Raw genomic sequence first — 18790 nt, 5'->3', positions numbered from 1 at the left:
TCGTTCTTGACCTCACTCACTGAAAACGAATTGGATTTTGTGGGTTCGAGGTATTCCTGGTAGGGGTGGGGGAAAAGGCCATGGTTTTTTATTATTTTAACATTTAGTTAAAATATATAACTAATAACAATTAATTATTAAAAAAGCAAAATGGTAAAGGGTAAAATAGTCTTTTTATGTGAAGTAGGGACCAAACGCGCAACAAAAATACGTTACAGGGACCGTCCGAGTTAAAAAAAACAATTAGGGACCAAGCACGGGATTACCTCAAACCACAGGGACCATTCGTGTAATTTACTCTTTGTCTTATTAATTTAATACTATCAAAATAATTTTCTCTTTAACTTAGGTGATTAATTTAATAAACCTTTATTTGATAGTTTATAATTGAATCAGATTTGGTTGAGCTAAAAGTCTATCGAGTTAGTGTACGTTATGTTTAAAACCGAAATGAGATATTTTTAATTACAGTGTCAAACGATTTGAATCCGATTGGTTTGGACTTAGTCTTTCATTAGATTAGTAAAAAACATATCAAAGAGTCTGTCTTATTCAACAAAGTCACTTGTCAATTTTTGGATATCACTGAACGTACTAAATTGATTACGTAAAAAATTCAGTATAAACCAAATTTTACTAGGACATTTACCAGATTCAGCTTTACATTATTTTGGTTATTTAAAAAATGCACATCGTATAACTTTTATTAGATAACAGAGTTTTTGTTTATTTATTTATATGAATTAAAAAATATTATCAATTTGCAAAATTTCTCCATTATAGTTTTATGTAAGGATTGCATCTCTCATCAAAATAGATGAGAATGTCATCCTATTATTTTATTCGTTTGTATTACACTGATGGATATTAAACAATTAGATATTAAATAAATCAATCCAATACCTATACACCATTTAAAATTATTAGTATTGGATAACATATGGACAATCTCACTACAAATTTCAATATGATATTATTTTCTAAACAAAACTGAAACATGATGGAATGATAAAAAGTTAAAACTTGTTTATGATAAAAGTTTGTAGACAACTATGTAACTTGTAAGTTTGTATTTTTTTTTTTTTAAGAATCAATATTCCATTAAACCATTATATAGATAAGACTATAAGAGTTTTAACGGGATATACAAAAAATGTTTAAAAGTGGGTCTAATTATACATCATTTATATGTATGGTAACATATAGAGCTGTAAACGAACTGAACGTTCAATTAACCGTTTATGGTCTGTTCGGTATGAAGTTTGTTTATGCTCTTTTATTTAATAAATGAACGAACATGAACAAGATTGTTTGTTCGTTTGATTAAACGAATGAACGTGAACATTTGTGTTATACTGTTATTCGTTCACTTACGTTTGTGAACGTTCGTTTAGGTGTGTGTGTGTGTATATGAGTGTGGAAAAATAAATATATAGTTATGTACGTACATAACATTTGGTATAGAACTAATAATACTACGTCGTTTAGACTTAAAACTACATAGTTTTTATCGTATGGTTTGCTATAATACATGTATTTATGCATGGTTCTTTGTTTGGATGTTAATGGTTGTTTATCTTTATTTATCTTCGTTTATGTTCATTTAGGTTTATATATTTATTTCCATTCGTTTGTGTGCATTTATATTCATTTACATCCATTCATTCACTTTCGTTTATATTCATTTTTTATATTCGTTCATTAATATTCGCTTAGCATCTTAATAAACGAACATGAACAAAGTAATTTCTTAAACGAACAAATATGAACAAGGAAATTCGTTCGTGTTCGTTCATTTGTTCGGTTAAACTTAAACTACCAAACACGAACAAGTCATGTTCGTGTTCGTTTACAACCCTACTAACATCCCCCTTCCCCTTTTGTAACGCTCACAACCTCGGGTTAGACATTTAAGATATAATAAGTAATAAATTGTTATAATTTAAATCCTCAAATAGGATAATCGCTAGTCTTGTGCGTTGCTGGCTATATAATATAAGCTCTTTAGGGAATTTATCAATGAGCGATAAATTAACGTTTTTGATTGAAGATTATTTAGGATATATAATCTTGATGAGAGTTGTAGTAATTGTAAAAGCGAGAGTGTGTATATAAAAAAACACATATTTCTGACTTCATGTAACATCCCAAAAACCATGATAATTTTTTTTTTATAAAAACACTTCCACAAATTCCATAAATGAACTACCAATGTTTTCAAATCATATCCAATAAAATCAGAGCATCAAGTCAATCTCTCAAAACATAATACCATATGAGAATGTGTACGATCATTCATTCGCCTTACCCCGGTCATCAGAAGTACCTGAAACATTGAAATCAACAACTGTAAGGTAAAGATTAGTGAGTTCCCCGCAAAATACCCCACACAACCATACATAAACAATGCATGCACATCGGGCCCACAACATAAATTTGGATTTCCTTGGGCCCATAGCCTCCCGACTAGATTGCCCATGACCCACAGTCAACCGACTGGATTGCCACTAGTTTGTTGGCCTACAACACAAAGTCGTACCGCCTCAACCCAACCACACTACGTCGACATATGCAACAGATAAACAATAACAAGCAATACAGGTAATCATACAGATCTACCAATCTAACATATCACTACAGCATAGCAACATCCTATACACAAGGAAACATAACACAATCTATGGGTCGGCATTGGTGCCTTCAACCTACGAGTATAGTGAGAAACTCACCTCGCAGTCTAGACAGATAGCAATAATGATCACAGATCCAATAACCGGCTCAACATGTGACCTATACAACAAACAGGGACCAAGTCTCAATATACGACCCAAAAGCCTCAATTTAACCTAAAGTCAAACTTGGTCAAAGTCAACGGTCAATGGTCAAAAAGTCAATGATCAACTCCATCCATTCGCCACGACGTATACAAGCTTATGCAACGTCGTGGGGATAATAGGACAATATATCCGAGATGCTGCCAATCGCCACGACATGGAGACTAATCCTTCACGTCGTGGGAACTGTCTAGACGAGCTTAACCCAGTAAGCTCTTAATCCTTTTCCACACTCATCCAAACTTTCCACAATGGTTTCATACTCCCACAAAATCATAAAAATTGCAGCTTTATAGATATGCATGTCCAATAGATTTCTTGAGCTCAAGCTAGGTCAAAATGGTGTAAAATGGGTCCAAGATCTCATGCAAGAGTTCAAAACTCTATCAAACTTCAGATCCATCACACTAAACCATAAAGGGAGTATGGGGATCCATAAAGTTGTCAACTTTATGGAACCCCAACATTCCAACTAGCCTAACGTTGAATAAAAACACAATAAAACCTAGATCTAAGCGCATGGAGTCATAAAGCTTGGAACTTGAGGACTTACAAGAGTCCATAAATGTATACAAAGAGGATGAGGAGAGTTGCTTGTTAAATAAAGCTTCAAGGGTCACCTTCTTCTTCTTCAAGGCACCACCAAATACCACAAAAGCTAAAAAGTTAACAATGAAGGTTAGGATTTGCTTTGGAGTTTGAGGGTGGGCAACCCTAGCCATCACATCCCTTAAATAGGGGAACAAACCCCAGAATTAGGGTTTGTCTTTAAAAGGCTGCCACATCTTGACCATTATACTTCCACGTCGTGGCACCCACTAAAGATACATATTTTCCATGGCCTTTGCCACGTCGTGGAGACTACATCCTGACGTCGTGGCCTTGAAAATAACTCTTAACTTATAACCCTTAACAATAAAAAGGATCACATATATACATGGAACTGGGTTTTACATTTCTCCCCCACTTGAACTAGATTTCGTCCTCGAAATCCTCGGCCGGATATAGATCTGGGTAGTGATTGCGCATCTCTGCCTCGAGCTCCCAAGTCCACACGAAACCTTTTCGATGCTGCTACTAAACCTTGACTAAATATACCACCTTGTTGCGCAAGATCTTCTTCTTCTTATCCAATATAGCCACCGGCCTCTCCATATAATTCAGATGCTCGTCGACCTGAATGTCGTCTAACAGAACCACCGATGAATCATCAACCACACACTTCTGAAGCTAATAAACATGGAAGGTGCTATGAATCTGGCTGAGCTCCTCAGGCAGATCCAATCGGTGGGCAACCTTCCCTGCCCTGGCCACAACTCGAAAAGGTCCGATAAATCGGGGTCCCAACTTGCCCCTCTTCCTGAAGAATATAACACTCTTCCAGGGTGATACCTTCAGCAAAACCATGTACCCAACCTGGAACTCCAGCTCAGACCTCCGCCTATCGGCATAACTCTTTTATCGACTCTGAGCTGTCTGTAACCTCTATCTGATCTGCTGGATAAGCTCCGTCGCCTGGAGAACCACCTCAGTCCTCCCCATGACCCTATGATCAACCTCTTTCCAACAAACCGGAGTACGATACTTCGTTCCATATAAAAACTCATACGGAGGTGCACAATTGCTGGAATAATAGTTGTCGTTGTAGAAAAACTCAATTGGGAGAAGGTAGGAGTCCCAACATCCACAGAAATCGATGACAAAAGCCCTCAACATATCCTCGATCGTTTGAATAGTCCGCTCACTCTGACCATCGATCTGAGGGTGATAAGCAATGCTGAAGTGTAATCGTGTACCCAACTCCTCATGAAACCTCTGCCAAAATCGAGAAGTGAAACGCACATCATGGTCGGATACGATGGATATCGGTACACCGCTGCGAGCAACGATCTCGCGCACATATATGTCAGCCAATTTCTCGGCCAAAGAACTCTCCCAAATGGAAAGAAAAAGAGCACTCTTGGTCAAGAGATCTATAATAACCAGTATACAATCAAATCCCTTAGTCGTCCTTAGCAATTTGGTGATGAAGTCCATAGTGATCTGCTCCCATTTCCGCATGGGAACCTCCAAAGGCTGAAACTTGCTATGCATCCTCTGGTACTCTGCCTTGACCGTCTGACAGGTCAAGCTTCTCTCTATATACCATGCTATCTCTCGCTTCTGCATGGCCACCAATAGCTAAGTCTCAAGTCTCGATACTTCTTCGTGGCTCCAAGGTGGATCGAGAACCTAGACTTGTACGCATCCTCCATCACTGCCTTTCGGACCCCATGATGTGTGTAAAATGTACTAGTTTTAATCCTACTACTTCAAACACAAATAAACACATGAAAGAAAGTGTACCTATCGATTAGCAATATAGTTCAAGCAAGTAGGGTATGGAACACAGGGAACGGTAACAATTAAACTAACTACTAGAATTATCTAACTAAAAACAAGTAATAAAAAGAAGGGTTTTCTCTAGTTTTGCAAGACTAGAAACTTAAACAATTGACTAATACTCAACCTAAGATAACAAACAACTAAAGCAATTAAGAAGTAACTAAATTCAATAATAAAAGAGACTTTTGTTCAGGTTCGACTCACTTGTTTCTATAGTTGATTTTATGGAAAGTGCAATTGATTATTTTGTCATTGGCTACCGATCAATGTGATTAGATTCATGTTCACTATTACTAATCCTTAGAAAACAAATTAATTTAAACAGTGGCCAATTGGTTAAACTAATGAATTTCCTAGTATTCTGATTCGGGTTAAGTAAGACTTGTAGTTGTAGTTAATTAAATTACTAATTCAATCAACATCTTGTATGGTTGTTCATCACACAAGCTCACACATTAACTTACCTATTTTCTAATTAATCCTAGGTTCATATGCACTAATACTAGGCATATAATATTGTTTTCACATAAATCATATGAAGCAAGCAATTAAGAGGATGTTCATGCAACTTAATAGACTTGATAATTAACTAGAAAATAGTTATTGTCAACACATAAGGATCATTCACAAGCTTAACAAAACAATTTCACCAAATCAAATAATCCATACCATAAAATCAATCCATATTAACAAGCTAGTCTACCCTAAACAGAAGTAATGAGTTTTTAGCTCATATCTACAACAAGTAATATCTCAAAAACGAAATCCATATGTAAAAACATAGTTTTGTGCAATAGATTAAGAAAAAGAGAATATATGTTGCCTTTGATCTCTTTCAAATCGATCTCTAGGGTTGATCTTCGAATTCCAGAGCTTCAATAACCTTCTAATCGCATATAAGTCGCCAAAGGATCTAGATAAAAGTCCTTGTCTCGGGAATTAGTGCCCTTTATATAGTTTCTGAAAACAGGGGCGACTCATCGAATCCATATACTGACTCGACGAGTCCATCACTTAAATCCCGTGCACGGTAAGGCACATGATGGTTCGCGAATATTCCTATCTACTCGACGATTTGAGGACCAATTTGCCGAGTCCTTCAACTTTTTGGCTTAATTTCTTCTTTCTTCAATTCCCGAACTTCCGATTGCTAATCCCGCTTCCTTTTTAACCCGAGCATGTCTTTTAGGCTGAAAATACAATTTAAACATAATTAAGTACCTTTTGTTCAATAATCAAGACAAAATAGCCAAACAAGATTAAGATATTAGACAAAATATATGACCAAATATACACATATCAAAATACCCCACACTTGACTTTTGCTTGCCCCCAAGCAAATCTGAATTTTAACACACTAGTACCACATAAGACAATCATAATCAAACCCAACCATTATGCCAAGACCGCAACGCATGCATTTGTGTCTAAATTTTTTCCTAAAGACCCCCCTAATCCTAAATACTCACAATCCTCATTAACACTCGCCCACTTTCTTTTGAACAATGCTCATTTTATGCATCCCTCCGAACCCATCCAAAAAAAAACTTTCTTAACCTCAAGTCATTTTTGGTTAAACTACCAAGCATACATAAATTCTAGAAAAACTACAACTTTGATACCACAATGGAGCTCTTCGAATTCTTCACTTATTTGATCTTTGATCTTTTTGAATTCGCCACCTTCTTCGTTTGGTTTTTGGTATCTTCAACTTTTGAATTTTGATCTTCATACTTTATACTTTGATAGCTCCAAAACTCTTTCAACTTTTTTGTAATTTTTCTCTTTTTTTTTACATGTTCCTCACTTTTTTTCACTCAAACCCTACATGCTTAAACAAGGAGCTTAACTTCATCCTTTATTGGTTAAGGTATTAGTCTTATGTGTAATGACTACTTAAGTTTTTCTGGATACATTTCTGGTACAAGATGCTAAACATGTTGCATCCCTCAAACTAAGCGGGGTTATGTTTTTGTCCCATGATTTCACTAGAATAAAAGGGAGCCAAAAATGCATTATAACGTGTATAGGCTCAACTAAACATTTGGGTCCTCGTAAGATCATCAAACACAATACTAGCATGAATCCTAATTGCTTTACCAAGATTTCCTAAATTAACCCTAGCAATTTTTATGGAATTTTTTTAAAAAATGATAAATTCTAAATTGACTAATATAACCAACCCCCTACCCCACACTTAATTTATGCAATGTCCCTATTGCATATTATGCATGATAAAAACATAAAAGTAAAGAGGGAATTGGAACAAACTCCCCTGGGATAGTAGTGGCGAGGTTGATCTTCTTCATTTAAAGCTCCATCTTCAATTGACTTTAGGCATGGGAATAACTCATCCATGCCTTGGGTGTCAAATCTCGTGTGTACAGCTCCAAATATAAAAGAACAAGCTGTTGGAAATGCTCGGCAAATAATCTTCAAATAATATAGCCAAAACCAACGTCAAAGGGAATCGAATCATCAAGCGGAAAATAAAAAGTTGAGAAACTCGTCGAGTCCATGTGGAGACTCGGCGAATTATAATTATAAAAGCAGAAAAGTCGCATTTTTTTCACTTGCACTCGTCGAGTTCATGATGTGGACTCGACGAGTAGGCGCTGTATGGACAAAAATTCTCTTTTGCTTCAGGTCCGTTTCTGGTGTGTTTGGGCAATATCAAGATGACAAACTCCCCCTCATTTTTCTTCAATAAATAAGCACTCTTTAACCCCTTTCATGATCAGACTCATACTCGGACTCAAAACTCCTATTTCTCTTGCCTAAACTCGCCTTCTCTCGGATTTTTTTTCTTTACTCTCTACTCTTGCACTTATTTCCTCTTCCCCAAACTGAAAAAGATAAAAAACAAACACACATAGTAAACAAGGAAAACAAACTTAAAAATCCTAGTTACTAGGTGTTCACACATCAAACCAAACAAATAAAACAAAAACAAACCAAACAAAATAAAAATTGTTTTAAAACAAGCCACACAAATAAAATTAAAAGGATAACTAGTCTTCATCTCCTTCCTCATCTTCATTTCCAATTCCGCTCCCCCCGGCTCCACCTCTTCTCGCATTTACCCTCTCTTCCCAACTACTAACATAAGGATACTCGGGCTCATCCATAGGTGGTATGTTCAAGTGATTAAACAAATGGGCGAGTGTCTGATGGTTATAATTCATACTCCTCCCCAAATCATCTTGATATCTCCTCACTTCCACATTATACCAATCCATCGGCATCTCATCATCAACCAGGATTACCGGTGGGTCTGCTTGAACATTCTCTTGCGTCGGTCTAACCCGTCTACCTGGTTCCTCGGGCGCCACAAACGCATCATCATCCAGGATGGCAAAGTTACCATTACCATAGTCTTCCATAATTCTTACCCTCCTATAAAGCATGAAAATAAACGGAGGTGTTGGTAACATAGTCAACATGCTCCCGACTCCCCTTTCCATGACACCGTATGATCTTGCCAACAGAGTAACAAACATACCCCCATTTATTTTTGAAGTCGTCCTATTCTTCACCGCTCCTTCTCCCAAATACCTTGCGAAGGAATATGGAATATTGCAAAAGGTGTTGGGCATTATAATGCACCATAAGTAAAACACGTCAAGGCTCAGGACCTTGTCATCATCTTTCTGCATGTTAATGGTGCTAGAAATTAGGCAGTGAATCAAGCGGTGAATGGGGGATCGTATGCTCCCTTCTTGAGCCGCGGAAGGAATATAGACTTTGTTTGCAATTGTATTCCACCAAGTTGTACAATTTGTTCCCTCCGGAAAATCCTTGTGACAATTCTCCAAGAACATCCTAAAAGCTTCAGTCATGACTACTGACTCATCATATATTCCCAACCTCCAGCTCAACTCAGCCATACTACACTGTCGGTGCTCCCCACCAATACAAAAGGTTTAGACATTTGGGTTGTAAAAATCATTCCCCCTTGGAACGATACCATAGAGAAAAACTCCAAACATAGCTCCCGATATACCGGTTCTTGAATCTGAAATAAATTCTGCCATCCATCACACATAACCGAGATCCCATCTTGTATAAAGACCTTAGTCATGTATGGGTTCAATGCATCCTCTAAACCTACTTGTCCCAGCCAATCCCAATCTATCTCATTTGGGATATAGATATCCTTGGCCTTGAGTACTTCAAATTTCTTCTTCCACCTCACCATAGTTGATTTTGAACCAATTTGTAGAAAATTTAACCAAGGGAATTCCCCTTGTATACCTCTTGAGCTTTGCCCCATGCTGAACATGTTCTGCAAAATCAAACACAAAACAAAACAATCAAACCACAGAAACATTAAAAATTAAAATTTCTGGGAAATTTCAGTACAGACTCGGCGAGTCCATGACCCTAGACAAACCCCTGGAACAAATTTTGAGTTTTCACGGTTGATTCGGTTCAAATCAGAACAAAAAATTCCAACTAAAACACTCTAAATTGGCCAAAATCAAAACCCTAAAGTTTATGTCAACATTCTAAAATCGGGTTTTTAACAAAAGTTAACCATTAAACTACCAAAGATTGAACCTTTAACAAAATTACGGGTGAAAGATCTTACCTTTTAGCAAGAAATTTGAAGGAATCACGAAATTGAAAGATGGTTGCTTGAGAGACTATTCGCTCGTCGAGTGTGCGTGGTGGCTGCTAGAATGAACAAGTTTACCCTTTTAGGGTAAAAACCCTAATTTATAGAGTTTTAAATTATTATTTTTTCCGGTTATAAAGTCTACTCGTCGAGTAGGGTCCTGACTCGGCGAGTAGCATCGCGATTTAATGGACTCATTTTCAAATGGACTCGTCGAGTAGGTGTCCCGACTCGGCGAGTTTTTTACTCTGTGTGAATTTTTTTTGAATTTTTTTTTACTTTCTTTAAATAAATTGCACCACACCCCACACTCAAACTTTACTTGTCCTCAAGCAATAATTTAAAGCTAATAAGAAGATTTAGACTTAAAATCCATAGAAAACACACAAAAGAAAATAAAAGACTAAAAAAAATGAAAAATAAAAGGGCAAAAGAAAGCAAACTCAAGCATCGGGTTGCCTCCCGTAAGCGCTTCTTTTTTAGGAGTCTTTAGCTGGACTCCTTCCCGCTCTACGTTGCAGCGGCTTTCTCCAAGTCCAACCCTTCTTCTAATCCTTCATCCTTTGGCATTCCCTCTTCGTATTTCTTGATCCTATGCCCATTGACTTTAAAGCTAGACCCATCCTTTCTCCATAACTCAATCACTCCGTATGGATAGACATGCTTGATTGTAAAAGGCCCGGACCAACGAGTGCGCAATTTTCCTGGAAAGAGCTTTAGTCTTGAATTATACAAAAGAACTTTTTGCCCTTCTTCAAACTCCTTATTACCCTTCAACCTTGCATCATGCCATCTTTTGTTCTTGTATTTATAAATCAATGAGTTAGTGTAAGACTCATTCCTCAATTCCTCCAAAGCATTCATTTGCAAAATTCGATTGGCCCGCAACTCATTCGGCTCAAAATTGCATGTTTTTAAAGCCCAATAGGCTTTATGTTCAAGCTCCATGGGTAAATGACAATTTTTACCATATACTAGCCTATAGGATGTGGTTCCAATGGGTGTCTTGAATGCGGTTCGGAAGGCCCAAAGTGCATCATCCAATTTATCAGCCCAATCTTTTCTATTGCCACCCACCGATCTCTCCAAAATTCTCTTAAGTGCTCGATTTGTAATTTCGGTTTGCCCATTTTTTGCGGATGATATGGTGTCGAAAATCTATGGCGTACACCATATCTTTGCAACACTTTTGCTAGTTGATTATTAGCAAAGTGGGTTCCCCTATCACTTATCAAAGCTTTTGGCACTCCAAATCTAGAAAATATTTTTTTAAGAACTTTACCACAACCCTAGCATCATTGGTTGGTAATGCTTGCGCTTCTGTCCATTTTGACACATAATCCACCGCCACAAGTATGTATTTATTGCCTTTGGATGAAGGAAATGGTCCCATGAAATCCACACCCCAAATATCAAATATTTCACAAACTTGAATATTCCTTTGAGGCATTTCATTCCTTGCCGAAATATTACCCGTTCTTTGGCAAGCATCACATTCCCTCACGTAAGTAGCAGCATCCTTGAAGATAGTAGGCCAATAGAACCCCGCATCAAAAACTTTCTTAGCAGTGAATTGTACACCATGATGTCCTCCTGCCGGCCCATTGTAGCAATGCTCTAGAATGTCACGAATTTCCTTGCCAAAACACATCTTCTTATGATCCCATCCGCACAACTCCTAAAAAGATATGGCTCATCCCAGAAATAATATTTAATTTCTGAAAAGAGCTTCTTCTTTTGTTGATGAGTGAGTCCTTTTGGAAGAAAATCTCCAGCCAGGAAATTTGCAATGTCGGCATACCATGGTTATTCCCCATTATAACCATCAAATACTCTTCCGGGAAGCTATCTTCAATACCCTTGTCATCTATCTCTTCCATTGCCGTATTTTCTAATCTGGAAAGATGGTCAACAACTACATTTTCCATCCCCTTCTTGTCCTTGATCTCGATGTCAAATTCTTGAAGTAATACCACCTAACGGATCAACCTTGGCTTTGCATCCTGCTTGGCAAACAAGTACTTAATTGCAGAATGGTCAGTAAACATAGTAGTTTTAGACAAAATTAAATAGGGACGAAATTTGTCAAAGGCATACACCACGGCTAATAATTCTTTTTCCGTTGTGGTGTAGTGTTCTTGGGTAGGATTTAGGGTCTTGCTGGCATCGTAAATGGGTAGAAAGTGCTTGTCGGCCAAGTACAACTCCTAAGGCATAATCGCTTGCATCGCACATTATTTCAAACGGTAAGTTCCAATTCGGGGCGATAATGATCGGGGCGTTAGTCGATTTTTCTTTCAAAATAACAAAAGAGGCTAAACATTCTTTAGAAAAATTAAAAGGTGCGTCTTTCAAAAGTAGTTGAGTTAAAGGTCTAGTAATTTTCGAAAAATCTTTAAGCAAATGTTCTTGGGTAAAAACCTGCGTGACCTAGAAAACTCCTAACACCCTTTACATTAGTTGGTGGGGGTAATCTAGCAATTGTGTTAATTTTCGCCTAATCCACCTCAATCCCCGCCTTGGAAACTTTATGGCCTAATACAATTCCTTCTTTCACCATAAAGCGACATTTCTACCAGTTCAATACCAGATTGTTCTTTTCACACCTAGCAAGCATCAAGTCGAGGTTAGCAAGACAATTATGAAAAGAAGAACCAAAAATAGAAAAAAATTTCCATGAATACTTCCATGAATTTTTCCACCATGTCATGGAATATCGTCGTCATGCATCTTTGGAAAGTCGTCGGCGCATTGCATAACCCAAAAGGCATGCATCGATAAACAAATGTTCCATTTGGACAAGTAAAAGTGGCATTCTCTTGATCAATTGGGTCTATGGGGATTTGGAAATAACCAGAAAACCCATCTAAAAAACAATAATAGCTATGGCCCGATAAACGCTCAAGCATTTGATCAATAAAAGGGAGAGGAAAATGGTCTTTGCAAGTGGCATCGTTTAGCTTTCGATAATCGATGCACACCCGCCAACCGATTACCGTTCGTGTAGGTATAAGCTCGTTCTTCTCGTTTGTGACGACCGTCATCCCTCCTTTCTTTGGCACTACTTGAACGGGACTAACCCATGGGCTATCGGAAAGGGAGTATATTATCCCTGCATCTAAGAGCTTGACAACTTCTTTCTAGACCACCTCTTGCATGTTTGGGTTTAAACGCCTTTGGTGTTGCACTACCGGCTTCGCACCTTCTTCAAGAATTATCTTGTGGGAGCAATATGAAGGACTTATTCCTTTTATATCGGTAATTTTCCGTGCGATGGAATTCTTCCTTTTCTTTAAAACTTTAACAAACTCTTCTTTTTCAGCTTTGGTGAGGTCGGAAGCAATGATAATAGGGTTTTTGATCACCTTTTTCGAGAAATGCGTATTCCAAATGTTCAGGCAGAGTTTTCAGCTCTAATTTTGTATTTTGTACACTGAACACGTCGAGCCCAGAGAGGGGACTTGTCGATCCCATGCCAAAATTCTCGTCTAATCGCGATTTTCCGGATGGACTCGTCGAGTCAGTGTCTCCAACTCGGCGAGTCGACTTTTCAGAGCTTCTGATTATTTCTTCGTATTCAGATTCTTCAAGCATTCTCTCTATCTCTTTCAGGTCTCTTTCAGCATCAAAGTCATCTTCAAAGGCAATGGCGGGCTCGTTTGAGTTGTCCTCCCTCCATTCTTCCATTAGGTCATCCAAAGTGTCCACCGAGAAGGTCGTGTCATCACTATACTTAGAATGCTTCATGGCTTTATCAAATCCAAAAGTGACCGATTCGTCCCCCACTCGAAGGGTAAGTTTGGATTCTCTTATGTCTACTATGGCACTTGTGGTGTTTAGGAAAGGTCTTCCAAGGATGATCGGCAGTTGGTGCTCCTCTTCTATGTCTAGCACTATGAAGTCTGCGGGGAATACAAATTTATCAAGCTTGACCAATAAGTCCTCACATATCCCCCTTGGAAATGTCACCATCTTGTTTGCTAGATGAATTGCCATACGAATCGGTTTCGGCTTCGGAAGGTTCAACTTCTTAAAGAACAAGTATGACATAAGATTAACACTCGCCCCCGAATCCGCCAATGCATAACTAGTGGCTAGGTTCCCGAATTGGCATGGGAAAGTTAACATCCCGGGGTCACCCATTTTCTTTGGCAACTTGTTCAACATTGCGGCTGAACAATTTTCATTAAGTACTACCTTGGACACATCTTCCATCTTCTTTCGATTTGTGAGTAGCTCTTTTAAGAATTTCGCGTACTTAGGCATTTGTGCAACCGCTTCTATGAAAGGCATGTTGATTTGGAGAGCTTTGATTTGTTACAAGAACTTTTGATAATCTTCATTCTGATTTTCTTGTCTAGCCCGGCTTGGAAATGGCAATGGAGGTTGATAAGGTTTCAAAGGGGGGTCTATTTTCTGTTCAGACTGTGGACTCGTCGAGTCCTTATCCCTGACTCGACGAGTCGAGTCGGCTGTTTGCAGTTTTGGGTCTTCTTTCTGTTCCTCCTGCATCTCCTTTGGATCTTCATTCACAATGGGTATCAGAGGGGTAATTATATTTCCACTTCTAGTCGTCACGATGTTGATTTGAGCGCCTCTCGGATTTTTCTCGGTATTACTTGGAAGTTCACCCGGTGCTCTTTGATTGATTTGTAGTGCAAGTTGGCCCAACTGTTTTTCAATTTTAAGAATAGAAGCTTGCTGATTCCTCATCAATGCTTTTTGCTCCCGTATTGTTGCATCGGTATCGTTGTGTCTTTTCTCGGATGCGGCTACAAATTGCTTTAGCATATCTTCATGAGAAATTTTCTTTTCTTGCACCGGCTCCTCCTTTTGATATAAACCTCTAGTTTTCAGCCTATACTTCTCCTCCTTTGCCTTCTTGTACTCGTCATATGGTAGCCAATCCTTTTTCGATTTTCACCAATCCTCGTCATATCTATCGCCATTAGAGTAACATACTTGCACTTTTCGGTTCCCGTGCTCGTTAAGATCACAATCTTTAGTAAGGTGAGGCCCGCTACAATTCTCACATCCCACCCGGATGGCATGGATGGATTGATCCATCTTTGTCATTCTTCGGTCCAAACTATCTAATTTAGCCATCACTGCTGCCATATTATCGGAAACCAAGTTCACCGCCCCTTGAGTCAAGTCATTCCTTGATTTATGATATTCTCTAGAGTGCTTATAGAATTCTTTAATTAGCTCCTTTATGACCACGAGTGCTTTTTTCATGAGTGGTCCTTGGGAGTCAAGGAGCTGCCTAGTTGTCACGTTTACTCCATCATAGAAAATGGAGACTTCTTGTTGAATGTTTAAGTCATTGTGGGGGCAGTTCCTCAACAAGCCTTTGTATCTCTCCCACGCCTCATAGAGTGACTCGCCCGGTTGTTGCTCGAAATTGGCAATAACTTTCTTCAACTTTGCTATTTTTGAGGGAGGGCAAAACTGATCAATAAATTCTTCACGCATTTTAGCCCATGTGGTGATGGATCCTGGAAGGAGTGATTTCAGCCAATCTTTCGCGCCTCCTTTAAATGTAACCGGTAGCATACAAAGCAAAACAGTCTCGCGAGGCACATTAGGGATGTTGAAGTAGTCTGTTATGTCGTTGACCTCGTTGATATGCTTTTATGTGTGTTCGTGATCCTTCCAGTAGAATGGGATGTCCTTGAGTTGGGCGATTATGTGGCCTTTTAGCTCGAAGGTGGCAGTTGCTGGAATCGTGGGTTGCAAGAGTCCCGACTATAACACCGTAAATTTTCAAACAAAATTTTCATTTTCAAAACCACATAAATCTCAATATCACATTCCAAAACCACAATTGTCAAATTGTCAAAACACAAGTTTATAAATTGTTTGATAAATCCAGGATCCACAAAACATAAACTCCATCTCGTGTGTGTACAATCAAGCCGACGCCTTCCCGCGATCCTGAGAAGTACCTAAAACACATATCACATAACACGGTAAGCACAAAGCTTAGTGAGTTCCCCAAAATACCACACACATCTCATTAGCCTCTCATGGCTATACTCGAATAAGACCCTCCGGTCAATGTGTCTCAGTAGAACCCTCCGGTCCCACAACTCGGGTGGACCCTCCGGTCCTAACTCAGTAAGCTCAGAATAATACACAACATAAATCACAAATACATAATGCAAGATATCACAATACTCAATATAAGCACATAAGACCCTCTGGTCACACATAAATTACCACTCTAGGTAAGTATAGTGAGAAGACTCACCTCGTAAGCAAGCAAATGAATCTCGTACATAAATCACCGATCTAGCCTCCGCCTAACACATATGATAATTATCTCTAATTAACACTCCAATCACAACTCTAAATAAACCAAAGGCTATTCTCTCTCTCTAACTCTTGGAATGGGTAAAAGGCCATTTTACCCCTCCATGGTCTCAATAATCCATGTCTTGACCAATCCTAAAGTCAACTGAAGTCAACAATCGAGTCAACAGTCCATGTTGACCCGAATCGTCGAGTGCACCTATATGACTCGTCGAGTCCCCTTGTTCCTTCAAAAAAATCGCGAAAACCAAACCTAACTCGTCGAGTTGTCTCATCAACTCGCCGAGTTACTCATGTCCGGACTCATCGGGGAAAACCCTAGCCGACTCGTCGAGTCAGCTCATTGAATCGGCAAGTCCATTCAGTCTATATTCTCATTCAGACATTTAAAGGCTGGTCTACAGCTCCAAACTCTAGATCTAGCATCCCAAGGCTCGAATGTCAAAAGATGGATGGGAGAAAACCCTAAAAACCTCCATAAACTAAGATCTCACAAAGGAAAGGTCAAGATAGAAGCTTTTTACCTTTGCACTGAAGCTAATCACTGCAGAACTCTGGATCTACAGCCCCTCCTTGATCAAACACGCCAAGCTCTCCAAATCTCCTTCCAAAGATGCACAAAACCACTGAATTTTACCTCTCTCTCTCTCTCTCTCTCTCACACACACACACACACACAAATCAATCTGATCGATTAGGGTTTTATACAGGGGAGTTGGGTGGCTGGTGAGGCGGAAATGAGGCCTTAAGGCCCTTTAAATAGGACACAAACCCGGAGATTTAGGGTTTCCTCACACAGCGCTAACTCGGCGAGTCGGCTCTCTGACTCGTCGAGTTGGTCATTAAACCCACGTGGCCAAATCTGACTCTACTTGATGAGTTGGGCATACAACTCGTCGAGTCACTCAATTAACCCCAAAAATAAATATATAAATATTATACCTGGGAGTCGGAATGTTATAATTCTCCCCCACTAGAATCAGACTTCGCCCTCGAAGTCATGCTCCGGAAACAACTCAGGGTACTGCTCACGCATCTCGTACTCCGGTTCCCAAGTCCACTCGGATCCCCTACGGTGCTCCCACTGCACCTTAACCAGTCGCACCTCCTTGTTCCTCAGAATCTTAACTTTTCTATCCAAAATTGCTATCGGTCTATCAATGTAATTCAAGCTAGCATCCACCTGAATGTCCTCTAAGGGTACAACTGTCGTCTCATCGGCTACACACTTCCTTAACCGGGACACGTGGAAGGTGTTATGAATCTGGCTCAACTCTGCAGGTAGCTCCAACCGATAAGCTACCTACCCCACTCTGGCAGTCACTCTGAAAGGACCGATATATCTGGGACCCAACTTTCCTCGCTTCCTAAATCGGATCACCCCCTTCCACGGGGATACCTTCAGGAGGAAAAAATCTCCAACCTGGAACTCTAGCTCGGATCATCGTCGGTCTGCGTAGCTCTTCTGATGACTCTGGGCCGTCAGTAACCTCTGTCTGACCTGCTAAATCTGCCCGGTCGTCTTGAGTACTATCTTGGTGCTACCCATCACTCTCTACCCCACCTCTCCCCAACAGATGGGAGTCCGACACCTCCTCCCATATAAGAGCTCAAAAGGAGGCATACCAATACTGGAATGATGGTTGTTGTTATAGGAAAACTCAGCCAAGGGCAAATAGGTGTCCCAACTTCCTCCGAAGTCCGTAACACATGCACGCAGCATGTCCTCAAGCATCTGACAATATCGATGTCGGCACTCCATGCCGTGCCACCACCTCTCTCACATAAATCTCAGCCAATTTCTCTGCAGAAGAGCTCTCACTGATAGCAAGGAAGTGAGCACTCTTCGTCAACCGGTCCACAATCACCCATATCGCGTCGACACCTCACGCGGTTCTCGGTAACTTGGTGATAAAATCCATGGAAATATGTTCCCACTTCCACTGGGGAACCTCTAAAGGCTGCAACAAACCATGTGGTCGTTGGTGCTCTGCCTTGACCTGACGACATGTCAAGCATCTCTCGACTACCCATGTCACGTCTCTCTTCATACAGGGCCACCAATTATCCCTCTTCAAGTCCAAATACATCTTGGTGGCTCCCGGATGGATCGAGAATCTTGACCGATGGGCCTCCTCCATCAGAATACGTCGAGCTCCACCCGTGTACGACACCCAAATCCGCCCATAATAGGTCATAAGCCCACGACTATCGGTCTCAAACTCAGGAATCTGCCCAATCACTCGTTCTCTCTTATGGTTCTTTGGCCTCACGCCCTCCACCTGGGCCTCTCTGATGGTATCTAAGAATGGAGTCACCACCGTCATCCTCATACACACGTCTCGGATCAGAGCACTCTCTGCTCTACGGCTCAAGGCGTCGGCTACCACATTAGCCTTGCCTGGGTGATATAATATCTCACAGTCGTAGTCTTTAACTACATCCAACCATCTCCTTTGTCTAATATTCAGGTTGGGCTGATCCATAAGGTACTTCAGGCTCTTATGGTCCGTGCATATGGTACACCAAACACCGTATACATAGTGGCGCCAAATATTGAGGGCGAACACCACCGCCCCAACTCCAAATCATGGGTGGGATACCTCGTCTCATGAGGCTTCAACTGCCTCGATGCATA

General features: G+C 39.8%; 1 protein-coding gene and 1 non-coding gene across 2 annotated transcripts; one reads left to right on the top strand and one right to left on the bottom strand.

Annotated features, from left to right (window-relative positions):
• Positions 1-13155: 13155 nt before the first annotated feature.
• On the bottom strand, positions 13156-14130 carry LOC145130876 (uncharacterized). Its single transcript, XM_079065630.1, has one exon. The coding sequence runs from the start codon at positions 14128-14130 to the stop codon at positions 13156-13158; it is 975 nt and encodes a 324-aa protein (XP_078921756.1).
• Positions 14131-15157: 1027 nt separating this feature from the next.
• Positions 15158-15264, top strand: LOC145135039 (small nucleolar RNA R71). The gene has a single exon (XR_013719520.1). It is a non-coding gene; the product is annotated as a small nucleolar RNA R71 (small nucleolar RNA).
• The last annotated feature ends 3526 nt before the right edge of the window (positions 15265-18790 follow it).

The sequence above is a fragment of the Lactuca virosa genome, chromosome 8, assembly GCF_052849685.1.
Source record: "Lactuca virosa cultivar CGN04683 chromosome 8, Lactuca_virosa_CGN04683_v6, whole genome shotgun sequence".
Lineage (NCBI taxonomy): Eukaryota > Viridiplantae > Streptophyta > Magnoliopsida > Asterales > Asteraceae > Lactuca > Lactuca virosa.
The sequence above is the reverse complement of the archived record's forward strand: the minus strand, read 5'-3'. Positions and strand labels throughout refer to the sequence as shown.

What these genes read in the sequence shown, in the direction of transcription:
- LOC145130876 (XM_079065630.1), bottom strand. Translation starts at nt 14,130, where the DNA reads ATGCCTTTCATAGAAGCGGTTGCACAAATGCCTAAGTACGCGAAATTC.